At 40.5% G+C, this 15,622-nt stretch overlaps 1 protein-coding gene across 1 annotated transcript; it reads left to right on the top strand.

Moving 5' to 3' along the window:
- Window positions 1–152: 152 nt before the first annotated feature.
- Window positions 153–15,351, top strand: epsti1 (epithelial stromal interaction 1). Its single transcript, XM_073474271.1, has 10 exons — window positions 153–448; window positions 2,211–2,269; window positions 2,373–2,456; window positions 2,583–2,656; window positions 2,814–2,897; window positions 6,120–6,193; window positions 8,586–8,670; window positions 11,357–11,427; window positions 11,830–12,038; window positions 14,617–15,351. Exons 1-10 carry the CDS (start codon window positions 273–275, stop codon window positions 14,760–14,762), a joined length of 1,062 nt encoding a protein of 353 aa, XP_073330372.1. The 5' UTR covers window positions 153–272; the 3' UTR covers window positions 14,763–15,351.
- Window positions 15,352–15,622: the final 271 nt, after the last annotated feature.

Genomic DNA, 15,622 nt, shown 5'->3' with positions numbered 1-15,622 from the left:
AGATAGATAGATAGATAGATAGATAGATAGATAGATAGATAGATAGATAGATATGATTATAATTCTCATGGTTACACAATTAGCCCACAGATTGGCCTTCATGTAATAACACGCCCTCCGCCTGGTATTCCAGCAGGTGGCGCTGTTTCATTATAGTGGGCTACAGCTGACATATGACTCGTGTACTCGTAATTATCCATGTAAAACAAAACTGACAACATGACCGGAGAGCCCAACTTGTTTTAGAGATCATTTGGAGGCTGTCAGTGATAATGGACCCGTATCACAACCAGAGAGACGCGAGAGACCAGCTGAGCTCCAGGAGGACCCCTGCTCACCTCAGACAGAACCCTGCAGGTACACCTGACACTGAGCCGACAGCTGAGAATCCACAAACACATGAACCTGACGGCCCGAGTCCACAAGCGACAGACAGGCAGCCACGGTAGTAAGTATCAGTTATGTTTTATGGAAATGATTATTATCACTACAACTTTGAGTAAATATGTTGAGATCACTTCAGCACAGACATGTCGTCTTACTTTATAATGACGTGTAACTCTTCAGAGCCAGCTGGGCTAACATTTACTCTGCTGGCGTTCTAATATTTCATTTATAAAAACATATTTTTGATAAGGTAGCAGTGAATTGCTGGTGTTCACTTTCACTTTCGTTTCATGTGCCTAGAGAGGGAAATGGTGCCTTCACTGTTTCTCGTAAATCATAGCTGCTGGTGACATGTAGGATCCCAAACGTAGTTTAGATTACTATTTAATGTTCAACACAAATAACAACAAAGCGTACAAAAGACGTGTGTCTTGGCTGTGCTTTTACCTTTGTGTTGTACCAAAATATAAATTAATATTGTAATATTGTTGCTTTACATCAACAGCTGCTTGAGCAACTTACTTTCAATTGTGTTTCACTTGAAGGCAGCATCGTGTTGTAGCTGGGCGAGGTGGAGTTCATTTGAATAGTTTTGAATGGGGGGTGATCTACAGCAACAATGTATCGAGTGATCTTATGTAATATGTAAAATATGAATCTTATACGAAACTTGTAACCATGGCAACTATGTTATATAAATGTAATGACGGAGGTTTTCCTCTGAAATGTGAAGGAATAAAAGTGATAAGTAGCCTACTATAAAAAGGAGACTCAGCTGAAGTATAAGTATACATTTTATGACATTGTATTGTTGCAATATGTAAGAATTGGCCCCTGTTTAAGTAGACCGAATCACAATGTTTGTTTACAATCATTTCAGGGTAGAAAACCCTGCATCATTTATTAGCTTATATACAAATCTTTTTTAGTGATGCTGTTTCAAAGTGTGTACATCTCATTCATCTAAAATGTATGTTTGATGCTGTCATATCGTATTGATAAAAACACTTTCACTTACATTAGTTTGGAGATCTAACCTGTTGGACTACAGACCAAAGAAAACGACAGTTTGAATTTACTTAAAACTAGCTGTTAATCTGAGATGTTGCCACTGGGTAGATATCAAAGAGCAAAGCAACACAGTACCTAAAATATATACATCCATGGTCTATGCATCCATGACTGTAGTTGCCATCGGCTTGTTAGCTCAGCTAGCCATGCAGCTAGCTGAAGTACTGAGGGAGTGTTGGTGTTTACACTGCCAGCACAGGAGCTTTGGACCGCTGGGAATAAGAGGTTTTCAGGCCCAGGGCTAACTGGTTAGCATGCTAAATTCAATGGCTATCGCTGCAACACAAAATATAGACGTCTTTGACATAATGCCTAAAGTGTTATTTCTTCACATTGTGTTGATCATTTTAATTTTTAAGTGTTATAAACTAAAATTCTTACATACTGCACCTTAAAGTAAATGTGAGACACATTCAACCACATGCTGGTATTTACTCTATTATACTTTGTACCAAAATCAGAAGAACAGAAACGAACTTACTCCTCTAATTGTTTAAAAATATTTGTGTTTATCTGTGTTCATCTCTCAGGTCATAACCCTGATTTAAGTTGACATAGTCTGCTGTCAGGAAGTTGTTTTACATAGTTTTGGTATTGATACCTATCTATACTTTTTTGATGCCTTAGTTTGCTGCATAGAAGTCTGTTCTAACTTTTGATACTAAGTGATGCAGACACTGAAAAAGTACTGAGCCTTTACAGTATCCACAACCCATTTAATCCAAGGTCTTTTGGTCTCTTTCCTGTTCCAGCTCAGATGGATTCACCATGATCGCACCAAACGAATCTCGGCGAAGCAAGATGCAAATGAGTAGGCTGAGACTGCTGCTTTTAACTACCCTATCTATTTTTATATTGATCTTCATACATACTGAAATTTCTTTCCCAAGTAATGAAGGTTTATTTTGCTGTAGTGTCTCAGAAAGAACTGGAGGATCTTCAGAGATGGAAAGAGGCAAACAGAGCCCCCTCTGTGCACCTGAATCCAGAGAGGCTGGGTAAACCAACACACAAAACATCTCCACTGTCACATTCACCTTATCCTCAACACTAATCTTGCTTGGTGATGCTTATGCACATGCTTACTCACCAGCATGGTGTTATCTGTTGTTTAATTTATCAAGGTGGTTCTGTAACATTGGAGGAAGCCAGACAGAAGCAGTTGAGAGACTTACGTTGCTCCAAACTGCAGAAGAAGGTACTTAATCAAACAGTGTTTATCCTTTCAATTTATATACACCTTTAAATATATTTTGAACTCAGAGTGTGAAGTATTTATATGAAATATCTTTTAGTATCTCTTCCTGTGATGGCTGAGCCACAATTAAATATTTGATGCAACCTGTTGTTTCAAGCTGAGAAAGGAAGAGCTGGACAGGAGGAGGAGACAAGAAGAGGAGGAGGAGTTACAGAAGATGAAAAATGAAAAGAGAGAGATGGTGAGACCAACAATATGTACTTTGGCCTTCTTGCAAAAGCATTTTCATATGTGTTCGGTTAGCAATAAAACCTGCCCTCAAATCACTTGCCACCCTTTTTATTTATATTTCAATTATTATTGAAAACAAAGCATTAAAATCTAAGAAGAATCAACCAGCAAACACATTCTATATATTAAACACCCTTTGGGGGTTTTCTTTTAACATGAAGTAATAACTTAAAAGTTTGGTGCCTCCTCTCTGCCTCAACACTTCTAATCTGCTTCTATTTCAGTCAGCACAGTGATTTCCTGTATTTCCCAGAGTGAGTTTTGACAAACCCCAGAGTTCTATGTCAGGAATGTACTGCACTCAGCCATGAGTTGTGAGTGTAGGTGGAAAGAGAAATAGCAGTTGCAGTAGTAAGAGAAAAGGAGTTGGTGTTTTTCCAGTCATTTTGTTGCACCACTTTCTCAGAATATATCTTGTGGCTACATTGCATTATGGCCTGTGATTTGAATAGAAAACGTCATATCTCTCCCTCTTCTGTGATGGATATTCCCATTTGTTGCTGAATGTTGCTGCAAACGGGCTCCAGAAAATGCATCAGCCCATTAAAACAATGGGTGAAGAAATGCAAGATGACAAACTGTTTTTAAAGAGTTGAGACTGGATTCTGGTATAATAATGTTGAGCTTGTCAGAGCAGCGAATAAAATTACTGGAGCAAGTCTCGTCCAGCTCTTTGACATCTGCACACTTTATAATGACACCTGTACAGTGTAGTGCAATTCGATACATGCCTGCCAAACATTGACTTTCTTGGAAATATGTTAATTTAATGTTATCACTGAGGTCATCATTAAAGGTGGTGTTTTACTGAGCTACATTATATTGGGAGGTGTTTCTGATGTGTTTCCAATCCAAGTATCACAATAAGGAAATATAACTTGATTATATTATGTTACTTTTGGATTACTTCAATACCAAATATTCAGATAAATGTAAGAGAAAAGAAATAACTTTCACTGTAGTGTGATATCTTGGTGTTTTCTGCTTTAAAGACAAAGTAATGGTGAAATTCCCCAGTAAAGCATTATTATTCTTATTTTTTTTACCAGAGGCCATTATAATGAATTGGCAGCGGGATGAATCATGGATGAATAAGTTTGGTTGATCAGTATACCTGCACAGTAACCCACTGTCACTCCTGCCTGCCTGTACTGTGGTGCAGAGGAAAGAGAGCGACACTGCTGACCTCTTTTTGTGCTGATATCAGTTATACACTTGTTCCTCACTGTGTGGCGCGAGAGCATGTGAAAAGTGTTAGTAGAGTGAGTCTTGCCGTTATATGAGGGTTTGTAGAGCTGTTTAAAATTATGATCCTGTTAATCTTCCCAATTTTTACAAAATGTTTCAGTAATCTGATTATGTCTTCTTTATCGTAACTTTAATAGAATACAGTTACCCTTTTTTGTATCGTAATTATGTGACGCCCTACCATGTCTTCTGTTACTCCCCAAGCCTGTCCCTGCTAACATACCTGAGAAGTGCAAAATATTAGAAACACCTCAATGTAATTCAGTCTAGTACAGCACCCTCACTATGACTTCAACACTAAAACATATAATTCAGTGAACACAACATTATAGTCATCATTAAAGTAGTCAGTGGTATTGGATTTCATTAAACTGTACCAGTGGCCTTTATAAGTGGATGCTGAGTGTATGATAATAAGTGTGTTCTCAGGAAGGCTGTGGGAATCCTCGACAGTGGCTGTGTACGCTGTTACACTGCAGCTCAAGAAACACATGCAAATAAAAGAAACAGAAAATGAATAAAGCATCCTCAGAGAATGCACAACAATTGTGCAGCATAACAACATTCACTGCAACTATTGGTGAATTTAACCAAATACAGAGGTGTGACTCATGTCACCTGAGAGACAAAAAATGAGAGACCCTTCGGTGGCGGTGTTTCTGGTAGTGTTATGAAGATGTGCAGCTTCATTGAAACATGTCACTCTGGGGTGTCACCCTTCCACCACATGGCATGTTTTGTTCCTCAGTGAGGAACAATATCATGTTTCGCCTCAAGATGTCAGTAGAGACAAGCATCCACCTGAGCTGGAGCAGGTCCATGTGTCTCAGAGCAGTCTCTCTCCCTCCACAGCCTGTACTCAAGCCAACCTTGATTAACGGTCTCATGGGTTTCCATCAGCCGAGACAGCTCCTCACTCTGTCCTCAGACATGTTCTACTCCATGTCTGGCCCAGCTCTTGTCCACTAGTGGTTAATGAATTGCTGCAGTAATGTTGAAGGGTGATTAATGCTGAAGACCAAAGCATTATTCCACAGATCTTTTCCTGTTGAGCAATGATCTCTATGAAACCATAGGAATGTAGTGGTAATCCAACAAACAAACATATGCATGTGAAGCAGCCTCTTCTTAGGCTATAGACGTGATCTAACAAGAGGCTAGCAAAAACATGCCTCTAGGACATTAAAACATCTGTCCACACCACAGAATTTTAGTATATACAACAGCTCATCCCTGCTCCTGGACTCAGCCAGGGCCAAGGGTCGAAATATTCTGTTTTACTGTAGCAGCCCACATGGTTGGGCTTCACATGTCACTGGTGTTAGAATATAATAATAAAAAAAAATGTAATTCTAACACAAAAACCTGTGTCTCTAGCTAGCAAATACACTGAAATTACAAGCGACAGAAAGGGTTTTAAATTTTTCTTTTATATATAGGAAAATGGGATTGAGTCACCAATAAATGTATCATCTACCAAAATGTCACATTTACTATAAAATAATAGCACTGCAGTGAGTATTTTTTAAATTCAGTTCTTGCAGAAATTGGATTTTTCTTATATATATGTACATTTTTGTAAATTACTACATCTTTTGACATGTCTCTAATGGTATGTTTATTGATAAATTTGACTATTAGTTGGTTATATTGTTTGTGGTATATTAAAAGCAAATTGTTGAAGCTTATATGTGAGTTATATCATGAACTTGAAAGTCATGTTTTTCAAGTCATATTCACGGAAGTACCACTGCATGCGCATGTATAACATGTCTGTAATTACAGTGCATCAGAATACCTCATATTCTACAATGTTCTTAAAGCCCATATACCAAATGGAATGTATGCTGGGCAAACAGGACATGTATGGTGGCTGCATGCCGTGCATCTGGCTGTCTAATGTGGGGTGACTGATGTATTGCAGGCTGAGCGCCTGGAGGAAAGGAGACGACAGGAGGAGCAGAGGAGGAGGGAGCAGCTCCAGCAGGATCACCTCAGGTCAGTGCTGGATCAGGTTAACTTGGGTCTCATCACTGTCACTGTGCGGTATTGTGTTGGTTGGGGTGTACTGTGTTGTGTTCTTCCTGCTATGCAATGGATCTTAGTCTTAGATGCGGCATCAGATGACAACATCTCCTGCCCTTTACAAAAGAAGCACCCAGTGTCTGATCCTCTGCTGACCCATAATTGTCATTGAAGTTTTAGCAGGCATTTAGCATTTCCTGTTGTCAGAAAAGAGAAAAAACAGGATATCAGTTAGAATTTTAAGGGAGACAGGCGACACAAGGTCCACTTTTGATCACCCTCGTCTCTATTCAAACTTGTAAGCAGTATTACTGCATAATTAATAGCATAACTGGAATGGCACTCAGGAGAGCTCATACCTCTGCCGAGGCCCTACAGTCTGCTTTTGTACTAATCATAGCCTAGGCATATATAGGCAGATACCAGCTAGCTAAATATGCCAGATTTTTTATTTCAACAGGATCCATGCATTATTCCCTGAGAAATGAACAAAATGTAGAGTAATGCCCCATCTTGCAAGGTTAAAGAAAGTGAGAAAAAATTAATGTGTCCGTCCCTTACCCAGATCCACACCAAGTCACTGGGGTCTGTTCTGAGCTGAGACCCATCCTCCATTCAAGTTTGGTAGAAATCCATTCTGCAGTTTTTGTGTAATCCTGCTGACAAACCAATCAACCAACAAACAGACAGACACAGGTGAAATCAGTCATGCTAGGAACAACAGTGCTTTGAACCAATGCTAATGTTAATATGCTAACATGCTAACAATGACAGTGTTAACATACTGATGTTAGCATGCTACCATTGTAAACTAAGACAGCATGTCTTAGTTTACAATGGTAGCATGCTGACATTTTTATAACCCGCACTAAACATAAAGTACAACTGACGCAGATTGGTATGCAGCAATTTAGTCATGAACAAAATGACATTTTGACCTGACATTGGAGCTAAATGAAAACTCAAAATCTAACCAATTTAACCAAAATTATCACAATTCTTGAAAATCCGTAGTGTGTGGAGGCAGTCTGACTAAAATCTGAGGCACTCTGACAAGTTTAAAAATCTGTTATTCCTGAATGGATATGCCTATGTGTTTCGACTACAAAGTGTCTTCATCAGGGCATAAAATACACAATGAAAAACAGGTTATACACCAAAAATTTAGCTATAGTTTATAAAGTATATATGTCTTATACTCGTACTGGCACTGTATATGTGAGTTAACTTCACTTAAAGACACTTAAGGGTAAGTTAGTTTACTGAGGGCATACTTAATGTCACAGCCATGATCATGTCCCTGAAAAGTGTTTCCCTGTGTTTTCCCTTTCCTTATGTTCCCATTTGTACCCTTACTAGTATACTTCTGGTACACTGATATTAGTGTACTTGGTAGTAGTCCTGGGAAATACAGTTGAACTGTACTAAAGGTGAAATATGTAAGTATGCTAACCAACTAGCCCCAGCCTGCCCTGGTCCATGGCTCGTATGCTAGTGATATAAACATCAAGACTTTCCTGTTGGTCTGAGCTCCATTTTCAGACTGCTAGCTGCACGGCTGCACACACAGCTACAGTTAGCAGCACTTAGCAGTTACGTAAGTGATTTGTTTGTTTTGAGTATGAATTCAAAAGGTGGCCAAGTTCTTCCATATTGCAGCTTTAAGTTTATTTGATAATGAACCTGAAGTACACTTCTTTTTGTAAGGGTACATAGGTACTTGAGTACCAATTGTCAGCTTTAACAAAGCTCCTCCAATGCCATAAATGACTTTATATGACTGTTTTCACACGCTGAGTAGCGCTCCACTTGATTAATGAATTGACCTATACATGGAAAGTCAGTGGAGAGCCCCTTTAATGTGGCCAGGGGTTTCAAAAGAATATTAGAGACAATAATGATGTAGAGTTTCTAGTGTCTACACAAAGTTTTCATGCCATACAAGACAACAATGTATCAGACCATTTTACATCAAATGCCCCAAGATGTTATAAGAATATTACGCATGACCGGCTCTGAGGGAAACTGCTTGTCAAGTAGCATCTCTGGTTTCCTTACAAGACAAACAAAAAAATGGAGACAGCAGACCAACGTGTGAACCTGAAGAACAATGAAGATATTCAGACATGGGGCTGAGTTGATGAAGTCAGACGGCGTAGCAGATCAGATGCTTGTGAACAGCGAGAGCAGTGTCAGAGAGGGACAAACAAACTTGGTCAACTTGGTGGGACTCCAGCCTGTTAGCATCCCAGGCTTGTAGAGTGTCTGTGGAGTAAACGAACACTCCTTCATACCTCATCATTCATGTGTGTTTCTGTGTTTGTCTTTGGCAACATAGAGGATGTAATGTGTGTATTAATTGCAGGACGACTGAGCGTTTTTTGCATAGGTTTGAGAGGAGAGCCCCAGGTCCAGTGGCATCCAGCAGTGCCGCACACACGTCATCTAGGGTAAGCCAGCAACCACATAATGTGTGTGTGTGTGCGCTCTTGTATGTGCTGTAGATACAGTTCTCTCACAGTATGTGCCTAAATGCACACACACAGACACACACACACACACACACACACACACACACACACACACACTTGCTCTATGGGTCCCAGGGTTCAGTGTTGAGTCTCATATCTGTGGCTGTGGGGTCGGAGACTGAAGCTCTGTGGTCATTCACACCAATAGATCTGCCTTTGTAAGCTGTTTTCTCAGTAAATACTAAGAAACATCGTCCGGGGCAGTGTGGGTATTAAGCGGTATCCCCAATGGGCCGGGTGGGGTGAGGAGCCAGATCCCCCTGCAATTATCTCCTGGTCAGAGTTGGGGCACACAGCAGTACAGCAAGCTCATGGTTAAGTAAAAGGAAGTGTAAATACACAGAGGAATAAGGCCAGTGCTTATCCTCTCCCCTGCCTCTCAATGTTATCTGTCTGTCTGTCCGTCCGTCTGTCTGTCTGTCCTTTCCCTCTCTTTTGTTTTCTCTGCTTCCTTTTCTCTTTTCTCAGCCCCTCTTCCTCCCTGCCTGTTGGTTTTCCTGAGAGGGAATGAGTGGAAGGCGGAGTTCAAGGGACTTCCCAGAGTTCACACTGAGCAGAGACAGAGACACAACACAACATGACTGTGAAGAGTCTGCTGAAGTCAGAATAGAGTGGAATAACCTGCGCGAGTAAAAGTACCTGGAGGAAACCCAAGCTCCTCACCAACCAATCACATGTCCTGTCTGCCAAAGGGGGTAATCACTTGCCCTCACAATAAATAACTTTCCTCTTAATTAACAATCTTTTTTTGGCTAATTGCTGCTATAAATCTTCAAATCAATAGCTGCTGTAAATCTTAAATGTGAAGAGGTCACAGTTATTCTTAGCTCAGAAAACATACATTTATTGGAGCGTGTTGACAGCTTCTGTCAGAAAGTCAGACACAGTGCTAATAGTGTCTGTGCTCCTCCACCCAGCCTGGTGTCTGTCAGTGATGCTGTGAAGGAAGAGAAGGAGAGAGTGGGCTGGAAACAGCCGGAGGACACACTGTAGTCCACACTGTATTCTGCTGTGAGTGTATTATGTGGCGACTGACAGCACTGTTAAAAGTGCACACGCAGCTCCCTCGTGCACAGAGGGAATGTTTTTCTTTCGGCCCTTTTCTCATTGTTGTGCATTTCTTTTCTCTCTTTTTCTCACATGGACCTGATGCAAATCTTTCACCAGGCAAGTTAGTGGTGAGAGAGAGGGAAAGAGACCTTGGGTCGAACTACACAGAAAGCAGTCAGTTACAGTAATAAAGAAGTCTCTGTTTTATGGTGGGATACAGACACACAGACACAGACACAGGGGAGATGCAGACAGGCTAAATGGATGATAGAGTTCACCAGATGATACCTGGGTTACAGACAGCAACAAAGACTCTCCTCTTCCTTCCTTCTCACTTTCTCATCTCACCTTATCTCAACTTGATTTGTGTCTTTTCTTCTCTTCTTGCCTTTTCATTTCATTGCTTTCCTCTCTTTCCTGTTTTCTTGTACCCTCTTTTCTCTAGTCTTGATTTGTGTCTCTTTTCCTCTCCTCTCCTCTCCTCTCCTCTCCTCTCCTCTCCTCTCCTCTCCTCTCCTCTCCTCTCCTCTCCTCTCCTCTCCTCTCCTCTCCTCTCCTCTCCAGACTCTCCCAGGCTGCAGCTCTTTCAGATAGACGTCACAGATTAGGAGATGAAAGCTTGTGGCCACAGAGCAGCAAAAGTCAAACTTCTTGATGTGGTTTTGACCGGGACCCTGGGATCTGTTGTTCTTTCAGCAATGACTCCATAAGACAGATTGATCCCTCCTTCATATCCTCTATTTGTAGGTGTGTGTGTTTGTGGTGTGTGTATACATGTGTGTATCTGAGTGGGAGATTTAATGCTGAGCTTTGTTGGGAGCACATAGTGCTCACACCGGTGGGCTGTGTGTTCCTTCTTCCTCTCTTGCCATCCTAAATAACCACCTCCCTGACCCATTAGCTCTCCTGGAACAGGAAGGCAGGGGGTGACAATGAAGGAGATAGGTGTGTGTGTGTGTGTGTGTGTGCGTGCGTGCGTGTGTGTGCAATTTATTCATGCATATTTTCTCTGTATAAATCACAGTTTACATTTGTATTGACATTGTATTTGATTATTACACAAGAGAGGAAACAAACACATTGAACTTCTACTTCTTTGCTTCATATGGTCATACAACACTGTTTTCATATTTTGTATATATGTCAGCTGCTGTTGCTGCTGCTGTTTTGCCCACACCCAGTCATCCTGGCTGCACAGATGTTCTGCTCAGAATGTTCTGTTTGTCATTTTGTTCTGTTCATATGTCTTGCATGTATTTGCTTTGTTGTGTATTATAACTTGCTGTTGGAACTAAGTAACAATCCATTGTCAGTGCCAGTCATGTGTACAGATCAAGAACACAGAATATAAGCCTATATAATTCTATCCAAACTGTAGTTCTAACAGCTTCTTTATCAGGAGTTTGTTGGCTCAGTTATGTACATACTATAGCTCCTGATAATGACATGTACAGTTAATACTGATAAAATACTATTCTTTCTTTCCCAGGGGTATATTGCCTTGTAGTTTACTATCGTTTCCTTTATAGTTAGACTTATCTTCTTTTACCGTCAGAGTGAGGCCGTGGCGAGTAAACAGAGAGAGGAGTCAAAAAGTGTGAGAGATGTACAGCTGGAACACAAGAGGTAATGTACAACATTTATATTTTATACCATTTAATTTAACCAGGTTCTGTCTCCAACTCTGAACACACAAGCAGGCAGTTTTGTAAAAATACTGATCACATCAGTGCACAGATGACACTGAGGCATCAAACTGAATACACACACAGACAAAAATGGACTCAACAAGGTGAATCGTTTGTTTTGTTCATCTTTTGGAGTAAAACAAGTTGAGACTGGCCGGGTCAGTAAATGCAAAGTGTGCCGTGTGCAGTTCACTGACCTCACTATATTTTAGTTGGAATAAAAGTTTGAAAAGCTGTCAAACACATCACACATACAGCCATTTAGAGCCTGCCAGCATGCAAAGTAGAACATCAGTTAGTTTTATGTGAACCATTTTTTTGATTCATGATATTTTGACAGGGTGAACTCGGCCTTTCTGGACAAACTGGAGGGTCGAGGCGGAGGGAGTGAGAAAGAGCCAAAGGGGGAAGTCATGCAGGAGGTCGAGTATCCCTGTTCTACATCTGACTTTAGGTACCAGGCGTCCAACACCTCTGGACAACAACACCCCCTCAATTACCTGGACACAGATCCAGATCAGAGCTGCTCTGGCTGGAAAGAGGAAGCTGGTGAGCTGTGTGTGAATGGATGAATAACTCTGTCTTCTGTTTCTCACACCCTTTTTTAGTCCGGCTCAACGCTGGTTAACCAAACCTCAATCAGACATGTGACAAGAGTTGCCCACCTCATCCTTCCTTAGAGGACTGTGATTGTGTGTTTAGTCTGTGTTAAATCAAACGTCTTATGTTCTTCAAAAATGCAGGCAGAAAGTTATGTGTGGTACGTAGTGATCCTGGTGCTCTTGGCATTCAAATCCTGCTGATACTTGTAGTTTGTGGGGAATGTGTGTGTGTGTGTGTGTGTGTGTGTGTTTGTGTGAAAAAGTATTTTCCCCTCTTTCTGGGCACAAACCTCTTCTTACTATGGATTGAGCAACACAGTACAGCAACACACACAAACACACACTCATTAGGCTTCTGTCAGTCAGAGAGGAAATTCTCCAGGAGCACCCAGGCTAGACTGACAGACATGGCCTGCAGCCAAACAGACACACCAAGAGGAGCAGTCCCGCCCTTTTATAATTGGCCTGGATTGACATACACTGTACTGAGTTCGATACCTGACTGACTGCCATACACCTATGAATACCTGCCACTCACAACGGAAGAAACACAAACAGAGAACGTCATGTTCATTACCGACTGTACTGAAGCAGTTCCTGCTACTGCACGTGTGCATGCTACGTGTCATGAAACTCTTTCTCTTCTTTAACATATTGTTCAGTTGGTTTAATTTCTCAAATACACAGTAATCCAAACTAGTTTTAGCCCTTATTCCACACTCTTAAAACAAAGGATTTTGTGTTGAACCTTTTTAGGTTCTCTTTCTTGGTACATATATGTCACCCTTACACAATTCAATTTTCAAAAAGATTTGAAAGTCCTAATTCTAAAGATCTGTTGTTTTTCTTCACAGAAAAGGTTTCCATTAAATTCAATTATTTTACTTATAGAACTACTATAGAGCTATATAGTTCCAACATTAGATCACAAATGATGCTAATTCATTAATCATTTTCCCAACAGAAATTCAAAACATTGATTTGCTCCAATTTCTCTAATGTGAGGATTTGATTGTGTTTTCACAGCTTCTGTAATGAGTGGCCTGCCATGAAACATGATTGGTGTTGTAGGGAGACATCTGTGTTTGCAATGAAAGGGTTCAATAAGCTTTGTCATTAAGACAGTACAGGAACTTCATCTTCTCTTCTAACAAGAGTAATCGTAATAAGGCAGCAGCATTCCTCTTGTAATAACGATCATAAAGACACTTTTACAAAGAAAAGTCAACTAGTCAACTTCTGAATAGTAGCTACTGTAGTAGCTAGGTCTTTGCTTACACAACATTAATAGGATACCAAAAAAACGATAGATATTCCACATTCATGGGCTTACTGTTATGGCTAATAGCTAGCATTTATGTTAACCAAGCTAGATTGTTGAAATAAAATGTATTTTCTAAAAACTGAGGGAGGGCGTACATTACTATACTTACCATTAGTTGGCTTGGAAATCCACTAAGTTTATTTGAAATGCGTTTAAGGTACAAAGAGCATGAAATTTCCATTCGCTGGTTAACATTAGAGGTTTAACGATTTGGCAAGATAAAGGTTAGTTTTAGCTAACATCTCACTGAAAGGTTAGAGTATAATTCAATTCCCATAACCATCTTATGTTGGAATGCCCATGCTAAAATAACAGAGACAATTGAAGGACAATATAAAGTGTCTAACTAAAAAATTAGTGTTACCAGCCTGGGTTACCACAGACTGCAAGGTATACAGGTTCTGAACCTTTTAGAAAGGGAACTTCTAAGAGAGTGTAGTTTATAGACCATCATGTGTCAGGTAGAGAGGCTTGTGTCTTACTTTATAGCCCAAGCCTAATTAAGTGCTCATACAGCAGCCACAGCAGAGCAATTTCATCGATAACATCTGACGTTAAAGCGACTGTAAACTGCCGAAGAATATTTCAAACCTTCAGTCCTGTCCTGCCATTGTGGGCACAGTTCTGTATGTCGGAGTCCCACAACATCCTCCATCCATGTGTGCTGATCAGACCTTTCATCTATTTATTACCAGCCCAAGCCTGGTTTGGTGAAGGCCTCTCTTGCCTATACCAGACTTTTGCCCAGGCCTTCATTGCTAATCAACTGGCTCTAGAAATGGACCAGCCTGTGGCAGCGAGAACTACTGGGAGTCCGATCCTGGACAGTGTTGGTAGTTGTAGGGAAGAGATACCAAAGTGGTTTTAAGCTGCCTGAAAGAAATGTGTGCCTTTAGAATCCCACCTTTCTCTCTCTTTCAGTGCATTTAAATTAGCTAAGGAAAGAGCATTTTGAAGATGCCTCAGTTCTTGGTGGGTGATCGTGTGTGCAAATGTTCAACAGATTGTAAAAGCTCATCCACGAAAAGAAGACAATAAACACATGATAAGACCTCCTATTGTTGTGCATGAGAGTGAGAGAAAGTGCACTGTAGTGTACGTCATGACAATCAAAGAACACTCTTTCAGCAGAGGCCTTGTGGGAACAATAATGATTAAATAGGGCCCTGTGAGAATGATTTTTTTCCTGTGTGTTTTCCAGACACTGATCCTGACTATGACTGGTCCTTGATGAAACTAATAAACAGCTTTCCAGACTGCTCCAGAGTCTTCCTGGAGGACATCCTCGACCAGTGCAATGGTGATTACGAGCAGGCCTATTCACTACTCATCTCCACGCTCAGTTGAGTTTTATGTGTCTTTAATGGCAGGATTGTCCTTCCCTTGATATTGTGTTTGATGTTTAAGTAGTTGGTCCAAATGAAAATGTTTATTAATAATAGCTAGAAGGAAGTCTCCTACTTTGGTGTTGGATGACTGTAAATAGCTTTGCTGACTGCATTAAATATGTACCTACAGCGCAGTATGTGCTTGTAATCTGGTTTTGATTATCCCATTAATCATTGAGTGTTTGGTGTCTTGTATCTGTCTGCATGCACAAGTGAGTCATGTCGGGTTTTTGCCTTGACATGGATTTAAATTGATGTTCGTTTTTACCAGTTTAGTTGAAGGTCATCGCTATGACTCATAATCTTCAGATCATATTTGGGGCTCTTAATTAAATCAGTGTGTGCAGATGGAAACAGCTCAACCCAAATGCATGTTTTTGTTTGTTTCATAATCAAAGTCGTATGTGATGTATGTATAGCAGGATTCTTCAGGACAACAAAAGATGCAAATTTGAGTAGGATTTGCTATAGAAAGGCCTTGTATGATTGTTTTCATTTTAAAGTCACAATAGCTTTAGAGGACTTCAATAAAACACTTTTTTGTTTGATTCTGTTTATGACTGTCTGAATTTGTGTGTGTCATCAGTGTGTTATGTAATACTGGGTGGGGTTTCCAGGTGGGCAGTAGGCAGTGCCACCTCAGAACACCACTGAGCTGGACAGCAGAGATGGTTATCACCTGACCGAGGAAACAAAGAACAAAGGGTGGTGCTCTCATCATGGGGGACTAAAAATGCCCTTTTCACTGCTGATGTCATCCAGTAAATGTCTTCGCTCTGAACATCAACGATAACTCAATGTCACTATGGCAGTCCTGCA

The sequence above is a fragment of the Pagrus major genome, chromosome 9 (genome assembly GCF_040436345.1).
Source record: "Pagrus major chromosome 9, Pma_NU_1.0".
Classification (NCBI taxonomy): domain Eukaryota; kingdom Metazoa; phylum Chordata; class Actinopteri; order Spariformes; family Sparidae; genus Pagrus; species Pagrus major.
This window is presented reverse-complemented; position numbering and strand designations above follow the sequence as displayed.